The sequence below is a fragment of the Coregonus clupeaformis genome, chromosome 18, assembly GCF_020615455.1.
Source record: "Coregonus clupeaformis isolate EN_2021a chromosome 18, ASM2061545v1, whole genome shotgun sequence".
NCBI classification, from domain to species: Eukaryota; Metazoa; Chordata; class Actinopteri; order Salmoniformes; family Salmonidae; genus Coregonus; species Coregonus clupeaformis.
The window spans coordinates 21,262,741-21,289,228 of NC_059209.1; the positions used below are offsets into that span (position 1 = coordinate 21,262,741).

Sequence of the window (26,488 nt, forward strand, 5' to 3'; positions counted from 1 at the left end):
TCTACAATAGCACTGAAAGCGGAATGAGGTTGCGCAAGGAGAGCGGAAGAAAATGAGACAGATGCATCTTTGAACATGTTTAATAAGAATAAAACTTCAAGCAGGATCATACAGCAGCAGACAGAATGATTTTGAATGAGCCCAACACATACGACTGGTCCCTGAACAGAGACCAATGGTTAACTGGGATAAGACAAATACAATTATTTATCCAAAGCTATGACATGATGCTTCATCAATAATTACAGAATTGCATGATTTTTCTTACATACAAAAGCAGTCAAATGTATGCAATCACAGCTGAAAGGACTACAGAATAACATTTTGTATCGGAGGTTGGGTAAATCCATGAGTTACTTGGAAAGCATATAAATAATTTACAAGGAGGCGGCTTAGCCAGCTAAAGCAAATTTTTGGGAACAGGCCATTCTGCCATCCCACTCTTCATAAAGAAATAAAGGCAGAATAAAAGTGGAAGACTAGTGGGAGAAGAAGCAGATGACCCTGGTTAATGACATTGTCTGATTCTACTAAGCATGGTCTCGACTGATCTAGATGGTTCCCTTGTTTAATATGAGATCATGTTGGCTCAGGGTGGTGGTTGTGGTTTGGTGCCAAACTGGAGAGCAAGCCTACTAGTATTACTACCAGATGCCTACGAGGAGTACAGTTGCCTAATCCAACACTAGTGCATAGTCCTTTATCAAATATAAGCCATGTTGTTTTGACAGTTCAATGAGAGCTTCTAGCTGCACTGATGTATAGAACATCTGACAGTTATGTACATAAAGGACACAAACAATCCCACAAAGCTGTAGTTTAATCGTGTAGGGGTCTGACCAGATGAAGATCCACATAGATCAAAACATGTTAATAAATCAGCTACAAACTGACCTGATGAACACGACCCTAGCCTTCAGAGTAATACCATTACAGACTGAGAAACATTAGAATGGCCCTTCGAGTCATGTGTTTGCTTACTGTATATTGTAGGTTTAACTAGTCAGTGGTGGCACCAAAAATGTTTCACAGGGGTAGCTTGGCCATTGTGTAGGGGTGCCTGTAATATTTGGTGTGCATGTCCTAATACAATCTTTCCTGGGGGTGCTATGCTTGAGGGGGCTTCAGCACAGTCTTGCCCCTCCCAGGAGCCGCCCATGACTACAGTACTAAGGCAATAGCTAGCACTGCATGATAAGTGTACCGGGGGGCCCCAGGACAGAGTTTGGGAAACACTGCACAGGCTAATGACAGGGAAAGTCAGATTAGACAGACAATGGAGAACACTGGGTTTACATTAACACAGATTCTGCTAAGTATGTTTATGGGAAACCGTATGTATATGTTGGTCAATGTCCTTCTGTGGTACTAAGGCATAGTACTGCTAACCAGTCAGGCATATAGGTCTGGGGAACACAAGACAAATCCCTCTTCTACAACTGGTGCTCTGAGTCCATGTTCTAACCAAACCGTAACCATAAACTAACCCAGGGAAAACTTTCCCTCTGGACTTTTAAATGCTATAATGACTGATCTCATCCCATATTGCATATCTTTCAAAACGTCATTGTTGAATAATATTGTACACATTTACTTATGCATATCAATTACTTACCCCAATACATTTTCTGGGTATGGGTGAGGGGGAATTTAAGGTCGCCTGCAATAAAAAGGCCATGATTTATTTAAAGGAACAAAGCTCAAAATCTGAAGAGGGGAACTTGGAGGGTAGGGACGGGGAATATAGAATCATATTCACAGATTTGGTCTACGAAAACATTAATATATTATAAACAACAGCCATATTGTTTCCTCTGCCAAAATTAGCCTCTCTTAAATACATTAAATCTCAAATCACTTTAGCTCACAATTCATTTTGAACAACTTATTATTAAGCACTACGTACGTATGCTCGACACTCTGAAGAAATGACAAGGAAAGAAAACGCACATATTCCCATCGCATCCATCTGCAGAGAATCAGAACCTTGGACTCACGCCTTGTTCATATTGGCAGTTTGAAGTGACTCAAATCCTTTTTTTTTTTGCATATCTGATTTGAAATCTGATCTTTTTCCTGTAGTCGGAACAGCCAAAAAGCACATGGAATCAGATATTTGAAGCCACAGATACAAATCTGATTCCTGGCCATGCAACTTGTGTCTGAACGGTCAAATCTGATGTACTTGCCCTTGTGTTTTTTAACACTTATTTGGTATGTCTTGTTGCTTGCCAACTACTCGTTTGACAGTTTTGACAAAAGCATGTAGCTAACTAGCTTGTTAATTGTTTACAAACAAATGAATGAATGTGCTAGAATGCTAAAGAGCTACCTAGCTAGCTAATTGACTGCTGTGGCTAGCCAAAAAAGACTTTTGAAAGTTGGATCATCTTATCCTTTGAGCATTAAGGCCTGCAGTGTTAACAAGGCTTCAGTCCTCTCTTGTACCATATCAGTGCTTATCTCAGTGGAATGAGGGTCCAAACACAAGGTTAAGATTATGACAAGGTTAAGTCAGTAAAAACTAAATTCTGGAAACTTTCAACAGACAGTTAAGTGGCACCATTTTTTATTTTTCTGACAAATCTTTAGTGTTAAATAAATGGCCCTCATTGCTGGGGAGGGAGAATACTGGATTTGACCAATGAGGAACTATACAAATTAAGAACATCAGAAAACTGAAGCTGCATTTGTCTTTAGCCAACCATGCAGTTTGCGTAGGTCAAATAACTTCAGTTTCTCAAATAAAATAATACACATGAATTCAGTGCTGTGTATAATGCAACTATTTAGCCTAGATCAAATGCAAGATATATTGAGGACTTCTCTGCTTCAAGGCAGACCTTTTGAATACACCGGAATATGAAAAGGAGGAATAAACTGAGTGCAAAGTCATGAGACTAAACCCCAATTCTAAACCAATACAAAATGACCATTAATTTTAATAGGATGTTTTATTGTCACAGACGCTGGATAGATGCAGTGAAGTGTTTTACAAGGACAGCCATAGTCGTACAGCGTCCCTTGAGCAAAGGCAGCAGACGGGTGCCTTATCTGCTCGGGTATTCGAACCACCAACCTTTCAGTTACTGGCCCAACGCTCTAACCGCTAGGCTACCTGCCACCCTTAGCAGTGGATATGGTGGTACAGGGCTCCTTTCAACACGCATTAAGATCATTCACTTCCTAGAGTTGCACATTATCAGGATTGTGTTCGTTAGGCACCAAACTTGTCCAATTCTGAAGTGTTTTTGGTTGTGTGCCCTAATGAACACGACCGTGGTCTACTGTAGCTTCAGGTCAGGTCGGATACAATGATACCCAGATTTGATGCTCACAACAAATCTCTACAGAGGATTGAAAAAGTAATATATTGGCCCTTGCTGTGGTAGTGTTTACAGAGAGAAAGACAGGACATAGCATAGAGGATAACAGACAGGCGAGCCCATTAGTTGTCAACCATCCAGTCATTCAACTGCCATGGAAAACACCCAAAGCAGTGTTGGGAAATCACTTGGCTGTTTTTGATGAGGCACTCCCTAACTTCAGTGGTTCATGTTTGCACCACACTAAACAAATACAAGCAAGGCCTCTGCCGGCCAGGTAAATAGGCCTAGAGAAAAATTACATTTGGATGCATACTTGTGACACTGACTTTACCGAGTGATGAGCAACGCGAGAGTGAACAACATGTTGTGTGATGTGATTAGAGGTCAGTGGCCATTCATGATCTTGTTGGACGTCGTCATGGACGTGCTGGCGGAGGCTCTGAAGAAGTTGTCCTCTTTGAGTTTGAGGTGTTCTGGGAGCTCCAGCTTTCTTTTGGCCTCCTCAATATCATTGTTGATCGCTGCTATAAGGGCGTCTGCAAACACAGAGACAGGAGTGAGAATGTGTGTCCTTAAGTCTCTGAGGATTGCTGTGTCCGTACAAGAATGGAGGAACGCGTGTGTGTGTACACCAGTACTCTTACCAAGCGAGTCATAGCTCCTCTCTGGACGGATGTAGCCCACCATGACTACACTGAGGATCTGTCCATAGAAATCTTCTTTAAACGTGTGGATCACATGAGTCTCCTGTAATACACGTCAATCAATAAATGTAATCAACACTTGACCACAATAAACATACATATGTAACACTTTCCTAACCAGGGTGAAGTCTGGTTGATAGTGGTCTAAAGGGGTGGTCTGGGGTTTAACTAAAATTAAATAACCCCAGGTGTTCTCTCATTCCCTATTCAAATACCCTTAGTGTAACCTGACCCGTTATCAGACACACTACAACAAAATGCACACAGCAAAATGTCTCATTTGAGGAATTGTATGGACAAGCAACACAACCTCTCTCAATAAAGACATTCAGTAGCAGTTAAACATAACCCAAATCAGTATGGCATCAAGACAATCAATCGAATTAAAAACATTGCATTCACCATACACATTCAATAACAAACAGTCGCAACCTTTAAAAAAACAGGGTACCCTTTTAACTACCAGAGCTCTGAAATGTAAAAAGTCTTACTACATTGTAGGCCTGTGCTTCGTCCCTCAACGGGACTAAATGAACAAGCACAATCTTTGTGCTTGCCTTCTGTGTGTGTGCGTGTATTCTGGAGCGGGAGTTCCAATGCAGGCGAGAGCGGTCCGTATTCAGTGCAGTGGTGGGAAACGCTAGTTAGCCAGATGACGTTTCTTCACGAGAGACTCAGAGGAAACCCTAGAATTTCCTTATATTTAGGGTAGTTATCTGAGCTCGCCCTAAACTACTTTGACACACGGTACTCACAATACAAATGTATCTGCTGCTTAAGGGGTGACTTGCTAGAATAAGGTTAGCTAGTTAGCTGCTAATATTAGCTAGTAGCGTCGCGTATCTTCAGACAGGACCCAGAGAACTAGAATTGCCGGTATCTAGAGTCGCTATCTGGTCTCGTCTTCTTGGCAATTTATACAATTCATACGCTACACACAAAATACATTTAAATTACAGAAGACAGCCACAGCTATATACCGGGAATAAAACATTTAAAATATATTTTTTAATCATCATAGGACTAACTCCCGCCCCCCAGCTATTGTCATTTGTTCCCTTCACTTTCCCTACTATCCCTCTGATTGGCCAAGGCAGAAACAGGGATTAATGCTGGGTTACATCCTTCCCCTCTTAACAGGTCTGTATGCCCTTATACACCTGGCCTAACACTAGGGGACTAGGCGGTGAGGATAAATAAAGAGCTTACATCACACGTAGCTGTGTGCGGGCGGTTTGGTACCACACGTGCCCTTGGCTTATCAGTCTTTCTGTGTGGTCCGCAGTCAACCTCCACTAAGATCACTATGCCTTTGTGCACGATCTGGACAGGGAAATCCACTGACACTCCAGATTTAACATATGTAAGTCTCTGCGGGGTTCGACCCGTTCTCTGTGATCGACGGGGATACACAAGTTGATCCTGAAAGGTAACCCCTCTCCCATTACGCTTTCTAGGTCGTCAGGTGTCTCCGGTACTTCCTCAAGTGTCCAGCTACCTTTCATGCCCTCAGGCTCAGCGTTTTGCAGAACTATGGGCAGAACCAGGCCCATCAGACTGGGCAGATCATAGATGCCGACTGAACATCCCTCCTCTTCAGAGTCTGTGTCAGGTAAGTCACGTGTAGGATTCTGTGACCTTTTGGTTTGGTCAGCTGGCTCTTTGTTTCTTCGTGATGGCGTGGCAGCCTGAGGCAGGGCGACCTGCAGGGTCTGGGGTTCTTTGGCCAGCCTGACTAGATGATCAATCGGTAGCAGATGGTTTAGGTTGGCAAGCTGATTGACTGGGTATCTTTTCTCTGCAGCCGACAGTTTTCTGCTTGCAAAAGCTACATGGTGCAGCCCCTCAAGATACTCTTGGTACAGAACAGCTCCTAACCCCTCGAAACTGGCATCTACATGGAGGGTGTACGGCTTGGTGTTGTCCGCAAGAGCCAACACTGAGGCGTGGGTAAAAGCATAGATGATTTATTTTAACACCTTGTCACAGTGGTGGTTCCACCACTCTCCAAATTGCTCTCCAATCTTGTAGTACTTGGTTGTAGGGCCATTTTGTCCTTCTTCCCTTGATGGGTTGGTAGCCTTTTAGGTCTGTCATGAGTTTCACAATGGTTGAGTAGTTGAGAATAATCCCAGGAACGACCTCAATTCTGTGGGCTTCTCCCATGTGGCCACTGCTTCTACTGTGGTGGGGTTGGTAGCAATTACTTGCTCTGACAATGTGGCCCACATATTTGACCTGAGGCTGACAGGACTGGCATTTGTCCAATGACAGCTTCAAGTCGCACGCCTCCAGTCAGTCCAGAACCTTCAACAGCTGTTCTTCGTACTCTTCTAGGATCCGTCCAAACAAAAATCAGGTTGTCCAGGTAGATAAGGACCTCCATAAGATTCATGTCGCTTACTGCTCTCGCCATCAAGCACTGGAATGTAGCTGGTGCTGCGGTAATCCCGAGGCATTCATTTGAACTGGTAAAACTTCAGAGGGCAGATGAACGCTGTCTTTTCCTTATCATCAGGGCTCATGGCAAACTGGTAGTAGCCATTACGCAGATCTAGGACAGAGAACCACTTGCTCCCAGTCAGGCTGTCTAGGGTGTTGTCAATGCGAGGAATAGTGTACTGATCAGGGATAGTTCTCTTGTTTAGAGTACGATCAATTTCAAAAACTTTGAAAGTTTCTTCAAGTGCAGTCGCAAAAACCATCAAGTGCTATAATGAAACTGGCTCTCATGAGGACCGCCACAGGAAAGGAAGACCCAGAGTTACCTCTGCTGCAGAGGATAAGTTAGTGTTACCAGCCTCAGAAATTGTAGCCCAAATAAATGCTTCAGAATTCAAGTAACAGACATCTCAACATCAACTGTTCAGAGGAGACTGCGTGAAATCAGGACTTCATGGTCGAATTGCTGCAAAGAAACCACTATTAAAGGACACCAAAACGAAGAAGAGACTTGCTTGGGCCAAGAAACACGAGCAATGGACATTAGACTGGTGGAAATCAGTCCTTTGTTCTAGAGTTCAAATTTGAGATTTTTGGTTCCAACCGCCATATCTTTGTGAGATGCAGAGTAGGTTTGTTTAACACTTTCTTGGTTACTACATGATTCCATGTGTTATTTCATAGTTTTGATGTCTTCACTATTATTCTACAATGTAGAAAATAGTAAAAATAAAGAAAAACCCTTGAATGAGTAGGTGTCCAAACGTATGACTGGTACTGTGTATATATATATATATATATATATATATATAACACACACACACAGTGAGGGAAAAAAGTATTTGATCCCCTGCTGATTTTGTACGTTTGCCCACTGACAAAGAAATGATCAGTCTATACTTTTAATGGTAGGTTTATTTGAACAGTGAGAGACAGAATAACAACAACAAAATCCAGAAAAACGCATGTCAAAAGTGTTATAAATTGATTTGCATTTTAATGAGGGAAATAAGTATTTGACCCCCTTTCAATCAGAAAGATTTCTGGTTCCCAGGTGTCTTTTATACAGGTAACGAGCTGAGATTAGGAGCACACTCTTAAAGGGAGTGCTCCTAATCTCAGTTTGTTACCTGTATAAAAGACACCTGTCCACAGAAGCAATCAATCAGATTCCAAACTCTCCACCATGGCCAAGACCAAAGAGCTCTCCAAGGATGTCAGGGACAAGATTGTAGACCTACACAAGGCTGGGATGGGCTACAAGACCATCGCCAAGCAGCTTGGTGAGAAGGTGACAACAGTTGGAGCGATTATTCGCAGATGGAAGAAACACAAAATAACTGTCAATCTCCCTCGGCCTGGGGCTCCATGCAAGGTCAAACCTTGTGGAGTTGCAATGATCATGAGAACGGTGAGGAATCAGCCCAGAACTACACGGGAGGATCTTGTCAATGATCTCAAGGCAGCTGGGACCATAGTCACCAAGAAAACAATTGGTAACACACTACGCCGTGAAGGACTGAAATCCTGCAGCGCCCGCAAGGTCCCCCTGCTCAAGAAAGCACATATACATGCCCGTCTGAAGTTTACCAATGAACATCTGAATGATTCAGAGGAGAACTGGGTGAAAGTGTTGTCAGATGAGACCAAAATCGAGCTCTTTGGCATCAACTCAACTCGCCATGTTTGGAGGAGGAATGCTGCCTATGACCCCAAGAACACCATCCCCACCGTCAAACATGGAGGTGGAAACATTATGCTTTGGGGGTGTTTTTCTGCTAAGGGGACAGGACAACTTCACCGCATCAAAGGGACGATGGACGGGGCCATGTACCGTCAAATCTTGGGTGAGAACCTCCTTCCCTCAGCCAGGGCATTGAAAATGGGTCGTGGATGGTTATTCCAGCATGACAATGACCCAAAACACACAGCCAAGGCAACAAAGGAGTGGCTCAAGAAGAAGCACATTAAGGTCCTGGAGTGGCCTAGCCAGTCTCCAGACCTTAATCCCATATAAAATCTGTGGAGGGAGCTGAAGGTTCGAGTTGCCAAACGTCAGGCTCAAAACCTTAATGACTCAGAGAAGATCTGCAAAGAGGAGTGGGACAAAATCCCTCCTGAGATGTGTGCAAACCTGGTGGCCAACTACAAGAAACGTCTGACCTCTGTGATTGCCAACAAGGGTTTTGCCACCAAGTACTAAGTAATGTTTTGCAGAGGGGTCAAATACTTATTTCCCTCATTAAAATGCAAATCAATTTATAACATTTTTGACATGCGTTTTTCTGGATTTTTGTTGTTGTTATTCTGTCTCTCACTGTTCAAATAAACCTACCATTAAAATTATAGACTGATCATGTCTTTGTCAGTGGGCAAACGTACAAAATCAGCAGGGGATCAAAAACGTTTTTCCCCTCACTGTATGTATGTATATAGATATATATATTTATTTATTACACATACACAGTGTATTCAGAAAGTTTTCCGCGGCTTTCCCTTTTTCCACATTTTGTTACGTTACAGACTTATTCTAAATTACATTTTTTTTTTCTTTCCCTCAGTCTACACACAATACCCCATAACGACAAAGCATTATTATTATTTTTTATTATTATTGCAAATTTATAAAATAGAAATATCACATTTACATAAGAATTCAGACCCTTTGCTATGAGACTCATAATTGAGCTCAGGTACATCCTGTTTCCATTGGTCATCCATGAGATGTTTCTACAACTTGGAGTCCAACTGTGGTAAATTCAATTGATTGGACATGATTTGGAAAGGCACACACCTGTCTATATAAAGGTCCCACATTTGACAGTGCACATCAGAGTAAAAACCAAGCCAAGAGGTCGAAGGAATTGTCTGTAGAGCTCCGAGACAGGATTGTGTCGAGGCACAGATCTGGGGAAGGGTACCAAAACATTTCTGCAGCATAGAAGGTCCCCAAGAACAGTGGCCTCCATCATTCTTAAATGGAAGAAGTTTGGAACCAACAAGACTCTTCCTAGAGCTGGCCGCCCGGCCAAACTGAGCAATCGGGGGAGAAGGGCCTTGATCAGGGAGGTGATCAAGAACCCAAATGGTCACTCTGACAGAGCTCCAGAGTTCCTCTGTGGTGATGGGAGAATCTTCCAGAAGAACAACCATCTCTGCAGCACTCCACCAATCAGGCCTTTATGGTAGAGTGGCCAGACGGAAGCCACTCAGTAAAAAGGCACATGACAACCTGCTTGGAGTTTGCCAAAAGGCACCTAAAGGACTCAAGATTCTCTGGTCTGATGAAACCAAGATTGAACTCTTTGGCCTGAATGCTAAGCGTCACGTCTGTAGGAAACCTGGCACCATCCCTAAGGTGAAGCATTGTGGTGGCAGCATCATGCTGTGGGGATGTTTTTCAGCGGCAGGGACTGGGAGACTAGTCAAGATCGATGGCAAGATGAACGGAGCAAAGTACAGAGAGATCCTTGATGAAAACCTCAGACAGGGGCGAAGGTTCACCTTCCAACAGGACAACGACCCGAAGCACACAGCCAAGACAACGCAGGAGTGGCTTCGGGAGAAGTCTCTGAATGTCCTTGAGTGGCCCAGCCAGATCCCGGACTTGAACCCTATCAAACATCTCTGGAGAGACCTGAAAATAGCTGTGCAGCGACACTCCCCATACAACCAGACAGAGCTTGAGAGGATCTGCAGAGAAGAATGGAAGAAACTCCCCAAATACAGGTGTGCTAAGCTTGTAGCATCATACCCAAGAAGACTCAAGGCTGTAATCGCTGCCAAAGGTGCTTCAACAAAGTACTGAGTAAAGGGTCTGAATACTTATGTAAATGTAATATTTAAGTAATTCTTATTTTTAATACATTTGCAAAATTTCTAAACCTGTTTTTGCTTTGTCATTATGGGGTATTATGTGTAGATTTTTTAAATACATTTTAGAATAAGGCTGTAACGTAACAAAATGTGGAAAAAGTCAAGGGGTCTGAATACTTTCCGAATGCACTGTATATATAGGAAATAACGTATATGGGAGTATGACATCAGTGCTTTCGCACGGAAAACAGTACATCAAGTCTGACACCAACAGGCTCCTGAACTGCTGAAGACTGCTAAATAGCTAGCAGAATGACGGAGTTGACCCTTGTATTTTAACACTCTACACACACACACACACACATTTATACTGACTCTACATACACTTACAATCATTTAAGCTGCTGCTACGCCGTTTAGATGTTATTTTTATTTATTGTCAATTACACCGGATAGGTGCAGTGAAATGTGTCATTTTACAGGGTCAGCCATAGTAGTACGGCGCCCCTGGAGCAAATTAGGTTTAAGTGCCTTGCTCAAGGGCATCGACATATTTTTCACCTTGTCACCTCGGGTATTTGAACCAGCGACCTTCCGATTACTGGCCCTACTCTCTAACCGCAAGGCTCCCTGCCGCCTCACCATACATGCTGATGCCTAGTCACCTTGCCCCTATACGCATCTACCTCTATGACTCCAGTATCCCTGCACATTGTAAATATGCCATTGGAACTGACCCTGTATATAGGTTCTTACTTTCTTGTGTTATATAAAAAAAATTAATACACTGCTCAAAAAAATAAAGGGAACACTAAAACAACACATCCTCCATCTGAATGAATGAAATAATCTTATTAAATACTTTTTTTACATAGTTGAATGTGCTGACAACAAAATCACACAAAAATTATCAATGGAAATCAAATGTATCAACCCATGGAGGTCTGGATTTGGAGTCACCCTCAAAATTAAAGAGGAAAACCACACTACAGGCTGATCCAACTTTGATGTAATGTCCTTAAAACAAGTCAAAATGAGGCTCAGTAGTGTGTGTGGCCTCCACGTGCCTGTATGACCTCCCTACAACGCCTGGGCATGCTCCTGATGAGGTGGCGGATGGTCTCCTGAGGGATCTCCTCCCAGACCTGAACTAAAGCATCCGCCAACTCCTGGACAGTCTGTGGTGCAACGTGGCGTTGGTGGATTGAGCGAGACATGATGTCCCAGATGTGCTCAATTGGATTCAGGTCTGGGGAACGGGCAGGCCAGTCCATAGCATCAATGCCTTCCTCTTGCAGGAACTGCTGACACACTCCAGCCACATGAGGTCTAGCATTGTCTTGCATTAGGAGGAACCCAGGGCCAACCGCACCAGCATATGGTCTCACAAGGGGTCTGTGGATCTCATCTCGGTACCTAATGGCAGTCAGGCTACCTCTGGCGAGAACATGGAGGGCTGTGCGGCCCCCCAAAGAAATGCCACCCCACACCATGACTGACCCACCGCCAAACCGGTCATGCTGGAGGATGTTGCAGGCAGCAGAACGTACTCCACGGCGTCTCCAGACTCTGTCACGTCTGTCACGTGCTCAGTGTGAACCTGCTTTCATCTGTGAAGAGCACAGGGCGCCAGTGGCGAATTTCCCAATCTTGGTGTTCTCTGGCAAATGCCAAACGTCCTGCACGGTGTTGGGCTGTAAGCACAACCCCCACCTGTGGACGTAGGGCCCTCATACCACCCTCATGGAGTCTGTTTCTGACCATTTGAGCAGACACATGCACATTTGTGGCCTGCTGGAGGTCATTTTGCAGGGCTCTGGCAGTGCTCCTCCTGCTCCTCCTTGCACAAAGGCGGAGGTAGCAGTCCTGCTGCTGGGTTGTTGCCCTCCTACGGCCTCCTCCACGTCTCCTGATGTACTGGCCTGTCTCCTGGTAGCGCCTCCATGCTCTGGACACTACGCTGACAGACACAGCAAACCTTCTTGCCACAGCTCGCATTGATGTGCCATCCTGGATGAGCTGCACTACCTGAGCCACTTGTGTGGGTTGTAGACTCCGTCTCATGCTGCCACTAGAGTGAAAGCACCGCCAGCATTCAAAAGTGACCAAAACATCAGCCAGGAAGTATAGGAACTGAGAAGTGGTCTGTGGTCACCACCTGCAAAACCAGTCCTTTATTGGGGGTGTCTTGCTAATTGCCTATAATTTCCACCTGTTGTCTATTCCATTTGCACAACAGCATGTGACATTTATTGTCAATCAGTGTTGCTTCCTAAGTGGACAGTTTTATTTCACAGAAGTGTGATTGACTTGGAGTTACATTGTGTTGTTTAAGTGTTCCCTTTATTTTTTTGAGCAGTGTATATTAATTTTACCCCTTTTTTCGTGATATCCAATTGGTAGTTACAGTCTTGTCCCATCGCTGCAACTCCCCTACGGACTCGGGAGAGGCGAAGGTCGAGAGCCATGCGTCATCCGAAACACGGCCCTGCCAAGCCGCACTGCTTCTTGACACACTGCTCGCTTAACCCGGAAGCCAGCCGCACTAATGTGTCGGAGGAAACACCATCCAGCAGGCGACCGAAGTCAGCTTGCAGGCGCCCGGTCAGCCACAAGGAGTCGCTAGAGCGCGATGGGACAAGGAAATCCTGACAGGCCAAATCCTCCCCTAACCCGGACAGCGCTGGGCCAATTGTGCACCGCCTCATGGGTCTCCCGGTCACGGCCGGCTGTGACACAGCCTGGGATCAAACCCGGGTCTCTAGTTACACCTCAAAAACTGCAGTGCCTTAGACCCCTGCGCCACTCGGGAGGCCTAGAACTTATTTATATTTATTGTAATTGTTTGTGCTACATTGATATTGATTACTGCATTGTTGGGTTTGGAGCTTGCAAGAAAGGCATTTCACTGTACCTGTGCACGTGACAATAAAAAAGTAACTATAGATCTGTCACTCTCATTGTAAGCAAGTCTAAGAAGCGGTCGATCTGTTCTATTTTTATGCTTCCCGATCTTAAGTTTCGCTTTTGCGTCTTTTACTTTCGGTTTTGTACACCAGCTTCAAACAGCTGAAAATACAATTGTTTTGGTTATTTAAAATATATATTTTACAGCGGTTCTATACACCATGCATTGCTTGTTTTGTCACAACTGAAATTAGGCAAACTATTAGAATTTTTGCAACCAGGAAATGTCAGAGCGGTTTTTGCATATTGTACCTTTAAAAATAATTCCTTATTTCTTCTAAAATAAGTTGACATTGAAAAAACACTGTCTCCACACATTTTTATTGGATTTCCAACATTCCAGAACTTTCTTTTTGTAAAACTTACATTTACAATTTTAAATTTAGAAAATAATGGCAAACGGCATGGCCACAATTATTGGCACCCTGGAGCTAGTACTTGGTTGCACAGCCTTGGGCCAAGATGACTCCCGACAAATGCTTGTTGTAGCCATCAATGAGCTTGCTGCACCTTTCTACTGGAAGACATGTTAGCATAAGGTTAGCTAGCTAGCTTGGCCTGGCAGAGGATCCAAAGGTCTCAGATCAGCTTGTCAAATGGCTGACAACAACCAGACCCTCTCACCCACAGAAGAGGGGAAGTGGGGCTGGGCCGGTTTTTACACCTTAACACTCGGTCGTAAATTAGGCAGGAGTGGAGTCTCTCCATTGCTCTTCAGTATTGAAAGGAATGTGCTTTGTCTCCAAAAACAGAATGTGGGGAATGGTCAGTGGGGATCTAAAGAATAATCATGTCATATTGTTGTGATGTCATTAAGGATGGTATCAAGAAAGTACTGTAATTTGGAAAGTATACACATTCTATCTGTCAAGTCTTCATCCAATATGTTGTGTATATGAAATGAAAAATTATGAAAGTATTTGTTAAGATATGAATGTGATTTTAGTACTAACGAGATCATAGGTTTTCATATAAGCTATGCAAAGTCAGTAGCCAAGCCCCAAGTGAGCTCAGAGACCGTGTAAGCAAGTAGGAACGCCCCTTTTACCAGAGTGCATAAAAAGCCTTGGTAACAAAATTTACATTAGACCAGAAAGCGTGGAGCTGTGGCTATACGGCTTAAAATGGTTAGACCTTTGAATCTCAACACGAGGTGAAGATAAACTCACTAGACCAGAACATTGCCAGTCTGCAGCTGTGCGTGTAAAGTGACCTAGAACTTTGACTAAAGACACGAGGTGGGACAATCACTGAGTATCTGCTCTGAGTACACTCCACTACAAGCCAGAACCCTCTGTAGCTCAGCTGGTAGAGCACGGCGCTTGTAACGCCAAGGTAGTGGGTTCGATCCCCGGGACCACCCATACACAAAAAAAATGTATGCACGCATGACTGTAAGTCGCTTTGGATAAAAGCGTCTGCTAAATGGCATATTATTATTATTATTTATTATTATTATTCGATAAATAACAGTCATCATATTAATGAAAGTCACGTCACTAGTTAGCAGCTAATAATAGCTAGTAGCGTCGACGGCCAAATTAAGCATTCAATGAAAAGAACACCCCTCCCTACAATCAAACACAGGGAGGATTGATAATGCGGTGGGGTTGCTTTGCTGCCTCTGGTACTAGGAGCATTGAATGTGTGCAAGGCATCATGAAGTCAGCAGATTATTAAGGTGTTTGAGTCTAATGTTCAACCCAGTGTCCAAAAACTGCGTCTCCATTGAAGGTTTTGGGTCTTCCAGCAGGACAACAACCCCAAGCATACATCAAATCACCCAGGAATGGTTTAAGAAGAAACACTGGACTGTTCTGGAGTGGCCAGCAAAGAGTCCAGATCTGAATCACATCCAAAACCTATGGCGAGATCTGAAAACAGCAGTTGGTGGAGGGCACCCCTCAAATATTGAAGAATTAAAAACAGTTTGCTGCTGAGGTGTGGGCCAATTGCCAGTAGAAAAGGTGCAGCAAGCTCATTGATAGCTACAATAGGTATTTGTCTGCTGTTATCTTGGCCAAAGCTGTGCAACCAAGTACTAGCTCCGGGGTGCCAATAATGTTGTCCAGGCCAGTTGTCTTTAATTTTAACATTTAAATTGTAAACTTAAGTTTACACAAATACAATTTGTTCTGCAATGTTGCGAATCCAATAAAAATAAAATATTTTTCAACTTATTTTAGAAGAAATAGGGAATTATTTAAGCAGTGCCAATATATTCTGCCACAACTGTATAGGCCTATATACTTTTCTAGCCTATATGGGTGGGAAAGCTGGACCTGCCATGGATTTCTTGGTGTTCTTGTAGTAGGGGTTCCAGCCGATGCTCATCACCATCTTGTGGATGTCTCCGGTGTCCACGCACGCCCAGCCATAGTAGATCCCTGTGCTGATGTCGCCAGGCAGGTGCTCCACCACAGAGTCTGGGAAGTTGGCTGATCAGAAGAGACATGAAAAGGACATTTACGTTACAGGGCTTGGCATTAACTTTTTTTGCCACAAGTAGGACTGGTTTTTTACTTGTCCAAAAGCTGTAGTCACTTGTCCCCCCCCCCCCCAAAAATAAATAACACCATCGGCCAAAATGGTGACTTAAAATGAGTGAAGTAAATGCAAGTACATAGCAGGGATGTGAAATCATTTTCTGTGCTTGCCTGTAGACAATGTTATCACCCCCCCTAGCGGCCACCCCCCAATTTTTTTTTTTTTAAAGGTTAACACACAAAAAGACTGCTATACATTTGGCTCAAATGCTACAGGTGGGATGAGAGGAATCATGACATTGACAACATATATTTTGTGGAGCTAAATCTTTTCGAATATCTTATTCCACTCCGGTGGAGCTGTGGCACGAAAGAGATGTGTAGTAGCCTAGTAGGACTATCTGTGTGTCTGTGCCGAAGCCCCGCTGATGGAGCAAATGACACACAGTCAACCAGCCTCGCTGGCTGTGGGTCTTGTGATGGGTTGTTAATCATCATGGGCTGCAGAGCAACTCATCCCCCTCTCTTATTAGGTGTAGGTTAATATACAGTACCAGTCAAAAGTTTGGACACACCTACTCATTCAAGGGTTTTTCTTTATTTTTACTATTTTCTACATTGTAGAATAATAGTGAAGACATCAAAACTATGAAATAACACATATGGAATCATGTAGTAACCAAACATTTTTTTAAACAAATCAAATTTTACTTGCCTGGCCAAGCTTTAATGTCGAGCCCTGCTTTTAAGAAGAGTCTGCGGGGAGTGCCCATTTGATCACTAACCCACTCTCCCATAACACCACAATAAAATGACTAACAAAAGTGGTGACATGCAAGTCAAACTGTACTTGAAAAGCATTTCCATAGTTTTGCTAGTTGGTCTGAAAAAAAGGGTAAGGTTGACTTCACTGGCAGTAGTCTTGACTAACAGTCGTCTTCTTGACCAAGTAGTCTCATTCCATCAATTGCATTTCTGCCTGACCTTGTAAAGTTGCTTATATTATCTTTTATGTTGGATCCCTTGAAGCTTCCTTGAATGACATTGAAAACTAAACAATTTATTCAGACCAGTGTTGAAGTACTCGAGTCCAGCACACGATTTTCATTACTTGTGATTCGCCTTCTCGACCACTGGTGACTCGAACTCGCGACTTGTATTTGCACTTGGACTGGATAGGCTATGATAAGCAGATTATTAGCAGCACTAGGTGCACAGTGCAGCGAGGGGTCTGGTCTGTTCAGCAGTGGTAAGAACATGCCACACAGCCTACATCAATGAGTGTGGGCAGACAGGCAGGCCGTCTCCGACTCATAAACATCGCGCAGGCAACTCTTTTGCTTGCCCGTAGCTAACCAGTCAACCGCCTTCTACAAGCAGCTTTACGAAATTAAAAACAATAGCATTGAGGTTAATAGCAAAACAACAGTCAAGCTATGTTTGTCTCTCTCCCCCTTGAGTATAGAAAAGTAGGCCATCTTTGAATTTGTCATCTCTGATGTAAGGGTGCAGGCATGTGCCTTGTCAGTGGCTGTGACATAGTGTTCAGCCAGGAGTTGATGGGCAGTCGGAAAAACGAATAAAAATGGTAGGAGGGACATCCCAGCTTCAAGTGGTTTCAGATTTCACATCCTATGTCACACAGGTGTAAAACATACTATTGTGTCCATGGGAACCAGGGCTATCACTCAATGCAAGCCATTTCAATCTATGTTGTCCACAGATCGATTTATAAGTCAAAATGTCGGTCAGAACCGGTAACAGAACCATGGAGGTCCCCTAAAAAGGGGACTTTACATCTAAGAGGTTAAAAAGGTAGCTAAATACACTACATAGCCAAAAGTATGTGAACACCTGCTCATCGAACATCTCATTCCAAAATCATGGGCATTAATATGGAGTTGGTCCCCCCTTTGCTGCTGTAACAGCACTTTTCTGGGAAGATTTTCCACTAGATGTTGGAACATTGCTGCGGGGACCTGCTTCCATTCAGCCACAAGAGCATTAGTGAGGTCGGGCACTGATGTTGGGTGACTAGGCCTGGCTTGCAGTCGGCGTTCCAATTCATCCCAAAGGTGTCCGATGGGGTTGACGTCAAGCCTCTGTGCAGGCCAGTCAAGTTCTTCCACACCGATCTCGACAAACCATTTCTGTATGTATCTCGCTTTGTGCACGGGGGCATTGTAATGCTGAAACAGGAAAGGGCCTTCCCCAAACTGTTGCCACAAAGTTGGAAGCACAGAATCGTCTAGAATCTCATTGTATGCTGTAGCGTTAAGATGTCCCTTCACTGGAACTAAGGGGCCTAGCCAGAACCATGAAAAATAGACCATTATTCCTCATCCACCAAACTTTACAGTTGGCACTATGCATTCGGGCAGGTAGCGTTCTTCTGGCATCCGCCAAACCCAGATTTGTCCGTCGGACTGCCAAATGGTGAAGCATGATTCATCACTCCAGAGAACACGTTTCCACTGCTCCAGAGTCCAATGGCGGCGAGCTTTTTTTTATTTAATTTTTTATTTCACCTTTATTTAACCAGGTAAGCCAGTTGAGAACAAGTTCTCATTTACAACTGCGACCTGGCCAAGATAAAGCAAAGCAGTGCGATAAAAACAACACAGAGTTACATATGGGGTAAAAAACATAAAGTCAAAAATACAACAGAAAATATATATACAGTGTGTGCAAATGTAGCAAGTTATGGAGGTAAGGCAATAAATAGGCTATAGTGCAAAATAATTACAATAGTATTAACACTGGAATGCTAGATGTGCAAGAGATTATGTGCAAATAGAGATACTGGGGTGCAAAAGAGCAAAATAAATAACAATATAGGGATGAGGTAGTTGGGTGGGCTAATTTCAGATGGGCTGTGTACAGGTGCAGTGATCGGTAAGGTGCTCTGACAACTGATGCTTAAAGTTAGTGAGGGAGATAAGAGTCTCCAGCTTCAGAGATTTTTGCAATTCGTTCCAGTCATTGGCAGCAGAGAACTGGAAGGAATAGCGGCCAAAGGAGGTGTTGGCTTTGGGAATGACCAGTGAGATATACCTGCTGGAGCGCAGACTACGGGTGGGTGCTGCTATGGTGACCAATGAGCTAAGATAAGGCGGGGATTTGCCTAGCAGTGATTTATAGATGGCCTGGAGCCAGTGGGTTTGACGACGAACATGTAGTGAGGACCAGCCAACAAGAGCGTACAGGTCACAGTGGTGGGTAGCGTATGGGGCTTTGGAGACAAAACGGATGGCACTGTGATAGACTACATCCAATTTGCTGAGTAGTGTTGGAGGCTATTTTGTAAATGACATCACCGAAGTCAAGGATCGGTAGGATAGTCAGTTTTACGAGGGCATGTTTGGCAGCATGAGTGAAGGAGGCTTTGTTGCGAAATAGGAAGCCGATTCTAGATTTAACTTTGGATTGGAGATTCTTTATGTGAGTCTGGAAGGAGAGTTTACAGTCTAACCAGACACCTAGGTATTTGTAGTTGTCCACATAATCTAGGTCAGACCCGTCAAGTGTGGTGATTCTAGTCGGGTGGGCAGGTGCCAGCAGCGTTCGATTGAAAAGCATGCATTTAGTTTTACTAGTGTTTAAGAGCAGTTGGAGGCTACTGAAGGAGTGTTGTATGGCATTGAAGCTCGTTTTGAGGTTTGTTAACACAGTGTCCAATGAAGGGCCAGATGTATACAAAATGGTGTCGTCTGCGTAGAGGTGGATTTACACCACTCCAGCCGACACTTGGCATTATGCATGGTGATCCTAGGTTTGTGTGCTGCTGCTCGGCCATGGAAACCCATTTCATGAAACTCCTGACAAACAGTTATTGTGCCGACGTTGCTTCCAGAGGCAGTTTGGAACTGGGTAGTGAGTGTTGCAACCGAGGACAGACGATTTTTACGCGCTTCAGCACTCGTCGGTCCTATTCTGTGAGCATGTGTGGCCTACCACTTCGCAGCTGAGCCGTTGTTGCTCCTAGACGTTTCCACTTCACAATAACAGCACTTAGAGTTGAGCGGGGCAGCTCTAGCAGGGCAGAAATCTGACTGACTTGTTGCAAAGGTGGCATCCTATGTGAAAGTCACTGAGCTCTTCAGTAAGGTAATTCTACTGCCAGTGTTTGTCTATGGAGATTGCATGGATGTGTGCTCAATTTTATACATCTGTCAGCAACAGGTGTGGCTGAAATAGCCGAATCCACTAATTTGAAGGTGTGTCCTCATCCTCTTGGCCACGCAGTGTACCTTTAACGTCATGTCAACACCATAGTGCCTTCAAAGCTCACCACTAAGCTAAGGATCCTTGGACTAAACACCTCCCTCTGCAACTGGATCCTGGACTTCCTGACGGGCCGCACCCAGGTGGTAAGGGTAGGTAACAACACATCTGCCACGCTGATCCCCAACACGGAGGCCCCTCAGGGGGTGCGTGCTCAGTCCCCTCCTGTACTCCCTGTTCACCCAAGACTGCATGGCCAGGCACGACTCCAACACCATCATTAAGTTTGCCGACGACACAACAGTGGTAGGCCTGATCACCGACAGCCTATAGGGAGGAGGTCAGAGACCTGGCAATGTGGTGCCAAGATAACAACCTCTCCCTCAACGTGATCAAAACAAAGGAGGTGATTGTGGGCTACAGGGGGGAAAAAAGAGGACTGAGCACGCCCCCATTCTCATCGACGGGGCTGTAGTGGAACAGGTTGAGAGCTTCAAGTTCCGTGGTGTCCACATCACCAACAAACTATCATGGTCCAAACACACCAAGACAGTCGTGAAGAGGGCACGACAAACGCCAATTCCACCTCAGGAGACTGAAAAGATTTGGCATGGGTCCTCAGATCCTCAAAAAGTTATACAGTTGCACCATCGAGAGCATCCTGACTGGTTGCATCACTGCCTGGTATGGCAACTGCTCGGCCTCCGACCGCAAGGCACTACAGAGGGTAGCGCGTACGGCCCAGTACATCACTGGGGCCAAGCTTCCTGCCATCCAGGACCTCTATACCAGGCGGTGTCAGAAGAAGGACTTAAAAATTGTCAAAGACTCCAGCCACCCTAGTCATAGACTGTTCTCTCTGCTACCGCACGGCAAGCAGTCCGGAGCGCCAAGTCTAGGTCCAAAAGGCTTCTTAACAGCTTCTACCCCCAAGCCATAAGACTCCTGAACAGCTAACCATGGCTACCCAGACTATTTGCATTGCACGCCCACCCACCTCTTTTATGCTGCTGCTACTTTGTTTATTATTTATGCATAGTCACTAACTCTACCCACATGTACATATTACCTCAATTACCGGTGCCCCCGCACATCGACTCTGTACCCGTACCCCCTGTCAGTGGCGGCTCCTGAAAAAATTCTCAGGAGGGGCAATTTTTCTGATGATTTAGGTGACCTACACACATTTAAAAAAAGATATGTCCAGCAACAACATGAAGACAGGGGCAGCATATAAGTCAATACCAGAAGCATTTATTGACTGATCTCAAAAGTGTTGGCTTACCAGGGTTGGTGGAGCCCTCAGTTTCATCTTTGCCTCGCAAAGCTAACTCAAACACTCCGCAAAACTTCACACACTGGATTAGCCGGCTGAGGATGTGGCGGTTCTTGCTAATGTCGTAGTAAATATATTTGTTATAGTGAATATGGAATATGATATGTTGAGTAAAATGTTGTGCTAAGATCTATTTAGGTCAGGAGCTGGTTATAAGTTATGTTCCTATCCAATAACAATGGACAAAAGGGTCCTATCTTGTCAGCCTTGTCAGCAGGTGGCCAAGGACAACACCCACGCCATAGGCCTCTCAGTTCTTCCAACTCACGAGTTCTTGCTCTGAGGACACACACACACACAAACACACACACACACACATCATCACTGTTAAACACACACACACACACACATCATCACTGTTAAACACACACACACACACACACACACAAAAATCCCCTCTCTTAGGCTGAACATTTGAAGACAGAGAACCCGACTCAGAGCCAATGCAACAGTGACAGTAGCCTGGAGGGGACCTCGCCCAACTCATCAGGACCAATCAGAAGATCAGAACTACTAGATTGAACCTACTTCATTTATTGCATAAAATGTCTGCACACAATGTTTCGGGGCTCTCTTCAGATAATAATAATAATAATAATAATAATATGCCATTTAGCAGACGCTTTTATCCAAAGCGACTTACAGTCATGCGTGCATACATTTTTGTGTATGGGTGGTCCCGGGGATCGAACCCACTACCTTGGCGTTACAAGCACCATGCTCTACCAGCTGAGCTACAGAAAGTGGATACTCATGGATGCGCATTGCAATTGTAAAATGTCAACACAATTGGAGACACCACGTCATTTTTGGAGACATGTTATTGACAGTAAACTATTGTAGATGCGACTGCTAACTAAATAAAACATTTTAGCTGGCTAGCTAATCATCTTAGCTAAATGTGGGGCAAACAATTCAGTTATTTACCGTTAATTTGAGGGATTGGGGTGAAAGAAATCGAGTTACATAGTGATACTTTACGATATACTGTATTGACAATATCGCAATATTTTAGCGCTAGTTGGCTGTACCTGCACCAAAACACCATTATTGTTCCTTCATAGCTTGTTCTCAATCTTTTCACATTGGGAGCCAATTTGTTTTCAGCACTTTTATTTCCATGACTGATCAAAACTCGTTCTCATGGCTTTCTGATCCCTCTGCAACAGACATATGGTGCGCAATAAAATCACAGTATCGAATCGCAATACGTATAGAATCATGAGACTCGCAATGCTGATGCATATATCTTATCGTGAGGTTCCTGGCAATTCCCAGCCCAAGTTCATTTGCCACAACAAATCTCTTCGCTAGCAAACGCAATGTGTCTCCAGCAATGTTTACTTTTTTGACGTTCTATGGCATCTCCACTTTCCAAGCATATATGACCACATGTAATATTTTGGTAAGTGATGCAAATAGTGAACTATGTAGGGCCAGGATGTAAAATATATGTAGCTGCAGCAATTTCTCTTATCTGATATGGTAAGTAATGGGGCTTGATTTATAGCTCCCTAAGAGTTTGACGAACGGGTCCGTGAACGCCGATTGCAGATATCTTTACCTCTGAATAAACTGCCTTATATTATACAATTATCCACCTTGTCCAAAAGTCTCTACTTTTTCTCCGTTCTCCAGTAAACTTGTTTTATCAACAATAGTAAGGTTCAATGACACAGAAAGCAGTTCAATGTCGGGGTACAGTCGCTCTCTTACCAGGATCGCGGTCCGCTCTGACCAGGGTGAAGGTGGCCGGCTCCACCTCTCTGCCAGCAGCGTTTTCATTATTTAGTCCGTTCGTAGCGGGTATGTACACGATCAACAAGATCAGTCCAAAACCGAAGATCAGTCCAAAGCAGAATGTTTGCAGAATGTTTGTAAACTAAGTCTACAAATTAAAAACATAAAATAACGCCACACTGCAGGTCGCAACATAGACGCTGATAGCCGCCATTGTCTTAGTTACGTTCAACGTTACGTCACGTATGACGAAAGCGCGTAAGTGCATGCACACAGACACCCATAGAGAATGTATTGAAAGCTTTGAAATGTGAAAAAAATAGATTTTACATGACAGGCTATGAGAGACTTCTGGGCGATTTTCAACCTGACTGAAATCGCCCAAAAAACGGGCGGGGCCATTTGAAGCACGACTTTAGCCTGATTTGACATTTAGTGGCTGGCAGATCAGACGTGAACACTGATAACTGCTGTTGCCGTGATATAATTTTTTATAAATTTATTTAAAAAAAAATATTTTTTTTTATTTTTTATTTTTTATAATTGATTAGAAAAAAAATCCCTTCCTTTTCCCGTTTGGCAGTGCGTCGCCCATATCGCCCTATTGAACAAGCCGTCCCTGCCCCCTGTATATAGCCTCCCTACTGTTATTGTATTTTACTGCTGCTCTTTAATTATTTGCTATTTTTTACTTAACACTTTTTTTTCTCCTTTTCTTAAACTGCATTGTTGGTTTAGGGCTTGTAAGTAAGCATTTCACTGTAAGGTCTACACCTGTTGCGCATGTGATAAACAACATTTTATGTCAAATGTTTCGCGCAAGTCCACTAGCTAGCTAGAAAGCAGTACAACTTAACAAGGTAAGGTAACTTAACTAGTTAGCTAATTAAGTGAATATGTTGGTAACCCGTTGTATAAAAGTGATAATGCCCGAGAAGCCGGTGTTTGGAGGATATATCTGCGCGGGTGTTAGGCCAGAGACGAAGTCGAGGGCTGGCAAACCGTACCAATATATCCTCCAAACACCGGCTTCGAGGGTTACCAACATATTAAAATAATGATTGACATATTTTCATTAAAAATGTTATTTTGATTCATTTATTCATACAATTTCATCCTTCCACAAGATATAGTCCCGACACAAATTTAGGGTTGCTACACAAGCCGGCTGGACATTCGTTCTATAGGTTTGGTTGCCAGAGACACGATCCATTCGTTCAGTCTTTATGTTCTATATCTGACCCAGTCGTTCGTTCTAAATGTTCCATTGCCATACTGGCTGGCAACGTTCTTATCCCTTGCTTGCTAGCTAGCCAACTACGGCTAACTTACGTGCAGCCAGAATAACAGCAAAGTAGCTGCATTTGCAGTTGTTAAAGCTTGATTTTTAGTTACATTTATTTGGAAACATCCATAACAATGAGCTAATGATGCGCGATTTCACCTGGTGTACAAAATGTGCTCTCTCATCTGGACACTTGTTCAGAGGCGCTAGTCAACAACACAGCTAACACAATCACTTCAAACTGAAGCTGGAAAGACAGTAAAACTATATGTTTTCTATTGGTAGTTCTTTGTGTGTGTGTGTGTATATATATATATATATCCATAAAAATGATGCTGATTCATGATTTCGACTGGCTGAGAAAAGCTGCCTGTCTGTCTCACCCTGACATGTTCATTACTATGGCACAACTGGAGATCAAATTTGAATATTGAAACAATGTTGCAAATGTTGGAGAGACAGACAGCAAGGTTTATACAAATCTCTGCTATTGAAAACTAAATGTTAGTCTAAAATAAATTTGAGATAATGTCTAGCTGCTTTTTATAGTGGAGATGATGTTAGAGATTGCCTGGCTGGGTTTATGTGACAGTGGATTGCGCAGTCAGATGGAATAGAGTAAATAGGCATTTTAACATCAGATTTAGCCGGTGGTAATTTGTGGATTACGGTTTCAACAAATCAGCATTAGACACGCCCGTTGTATAACTGTAGTTAACTAACTGTATTCGAGCATGGATTTGGGTCTAATTGTTTCCTTCTTTCGTTTCTAGAATTTTCACTGGAAATTCGAACGTAGCTACCTAGCGGAGTTGCTTTGAGGAAGTCAGGTCAAAAGTCTAGTTAGTTAGCTTGGTCAATCAACACAGTTAGCGATTGCTTTTGTGGCTACAGTCAAAAACGTTAACTAGCTTGCAAACATGAGTCGTTGTCGATTATAGTTCGGTCAGATGACAACTTTGACGAGTAATGAAGTTGTATGAAAATAGAGAGTTGGCCTACCGTAATGTAACTAACTAACGTTAGGCACCGTTACCTACCTAGCCTAACTAATAGTAATAATGTCACAGGCTAGTTCGGTAACTATCATCACAGGGATTGCGACACAGACAGTGTGCAGCCCACGTAGCGTAAAACCACAGATGAGGGGGTTCGTTATCAGCTAACTCGGAATCCTCCTTCAGTCATAGCAAAGCCTAGGTAACTAGCTAAAAAGTGCTAGCGCGATACAAGCGCAAGGCATATAGAATCTCTCTAGCTAGCTGCCAACATCAGTAGTTAGCTAAGTAGTGAAGTCAAATTATCAAATTATTATCAAAACATGCCGGTGAAGCATAACGTTAACATAATCACAAACATCTTTAGATGATACCGTTTAGCTACGTTTAACGTTACCTGTGGGAATCCCTAGTTCTTTGCTTCCTCGCCCGAATCCTCGAACGACTTCCCCCCGGCAGAAATATGGAAGACTCTTCATGTCTGGTCTTTTCCAACTGAAGACGACTTTCAGCTAACGTTAGTTAGCTAAATTGTTAGCTACCTAGTCAAGCTTACAGACTCCAAAAAGCTTGCTGTAACGTTAGCTAACTCGATACACACTGGTGAGGATGACCTCGAAACGAAAGACAACTAGCTAACCACTGACAACTAACGGTAGCAAGAGATTCTTCCCACGCACAAAGTCCACAGTTCGCCCTTTAATGCTTATTGACCGGCGAAAATGACAGAACTGTTAATTTAGCTAAGCTAGCTAGGTTACGTTAGCTTGAGATACTTATCTCTCCTCACCCCGTTGAGCTTTGGTCAATTAGCTAGCTAGCTAATTTAGCCTATTTCAATGTGTGATTGAGGTCGACGATGCACAGTGTTTTGCTGCAACCTGGTCTTAGAGCATATCGTATTATTATGTACGTACTTCTTCAATGGGCTTTATTTCAATGGGCTTTATAAGCAGCTAGTATTAAGGGCAATACTATGCCTGCCCTTAGTATTGCTATTCCACTGCTCCTGCCATCTCTGCACCATCACTGTCCATATCAGGCTTTTTGCCTATTCCCCCTTCCTTGCTCATTGAAACTACAACATCAGCATCCATTCTGTAGGTAAATCCGAGACACTCCATTTATGTTACGTTTCGTATGGTATGTATTACTTTGTGG

General features: G+C 43.6%; 1 protein-coding gene across 1 annotated transcript; it reads right to left on the reverse strand.

Annotated features, from left to right (window-relative positions):
* Window positions 1–64: 64 nt before the first annotated feature.
* On the reverse strand, window positions 65–26,206 carry LOC121551984 (riboflavin kinase). Its single transcript, XM_041864691.2, has 4 exons — window positions 25,725–26,206; window positions 15,545–15,696; window positions 3,974–4,076; window positions 65–3,865 (listed from the first exon to the last, which is right to left on the reverse strand). Exons 1-4 carry the CDS (start codon window positions 25,804–25,806, stop codon window positions 3,714–3,716), a joined length of 489 nt encoding a protein of 162 aa, XP_041720625.1. The 5' UTR covers window positions 25,807–26,206; the 3' UTR covers window positions 65–3,713.
* Window positions 26,207–26,488: the final 282 nt, after the last annotated feature.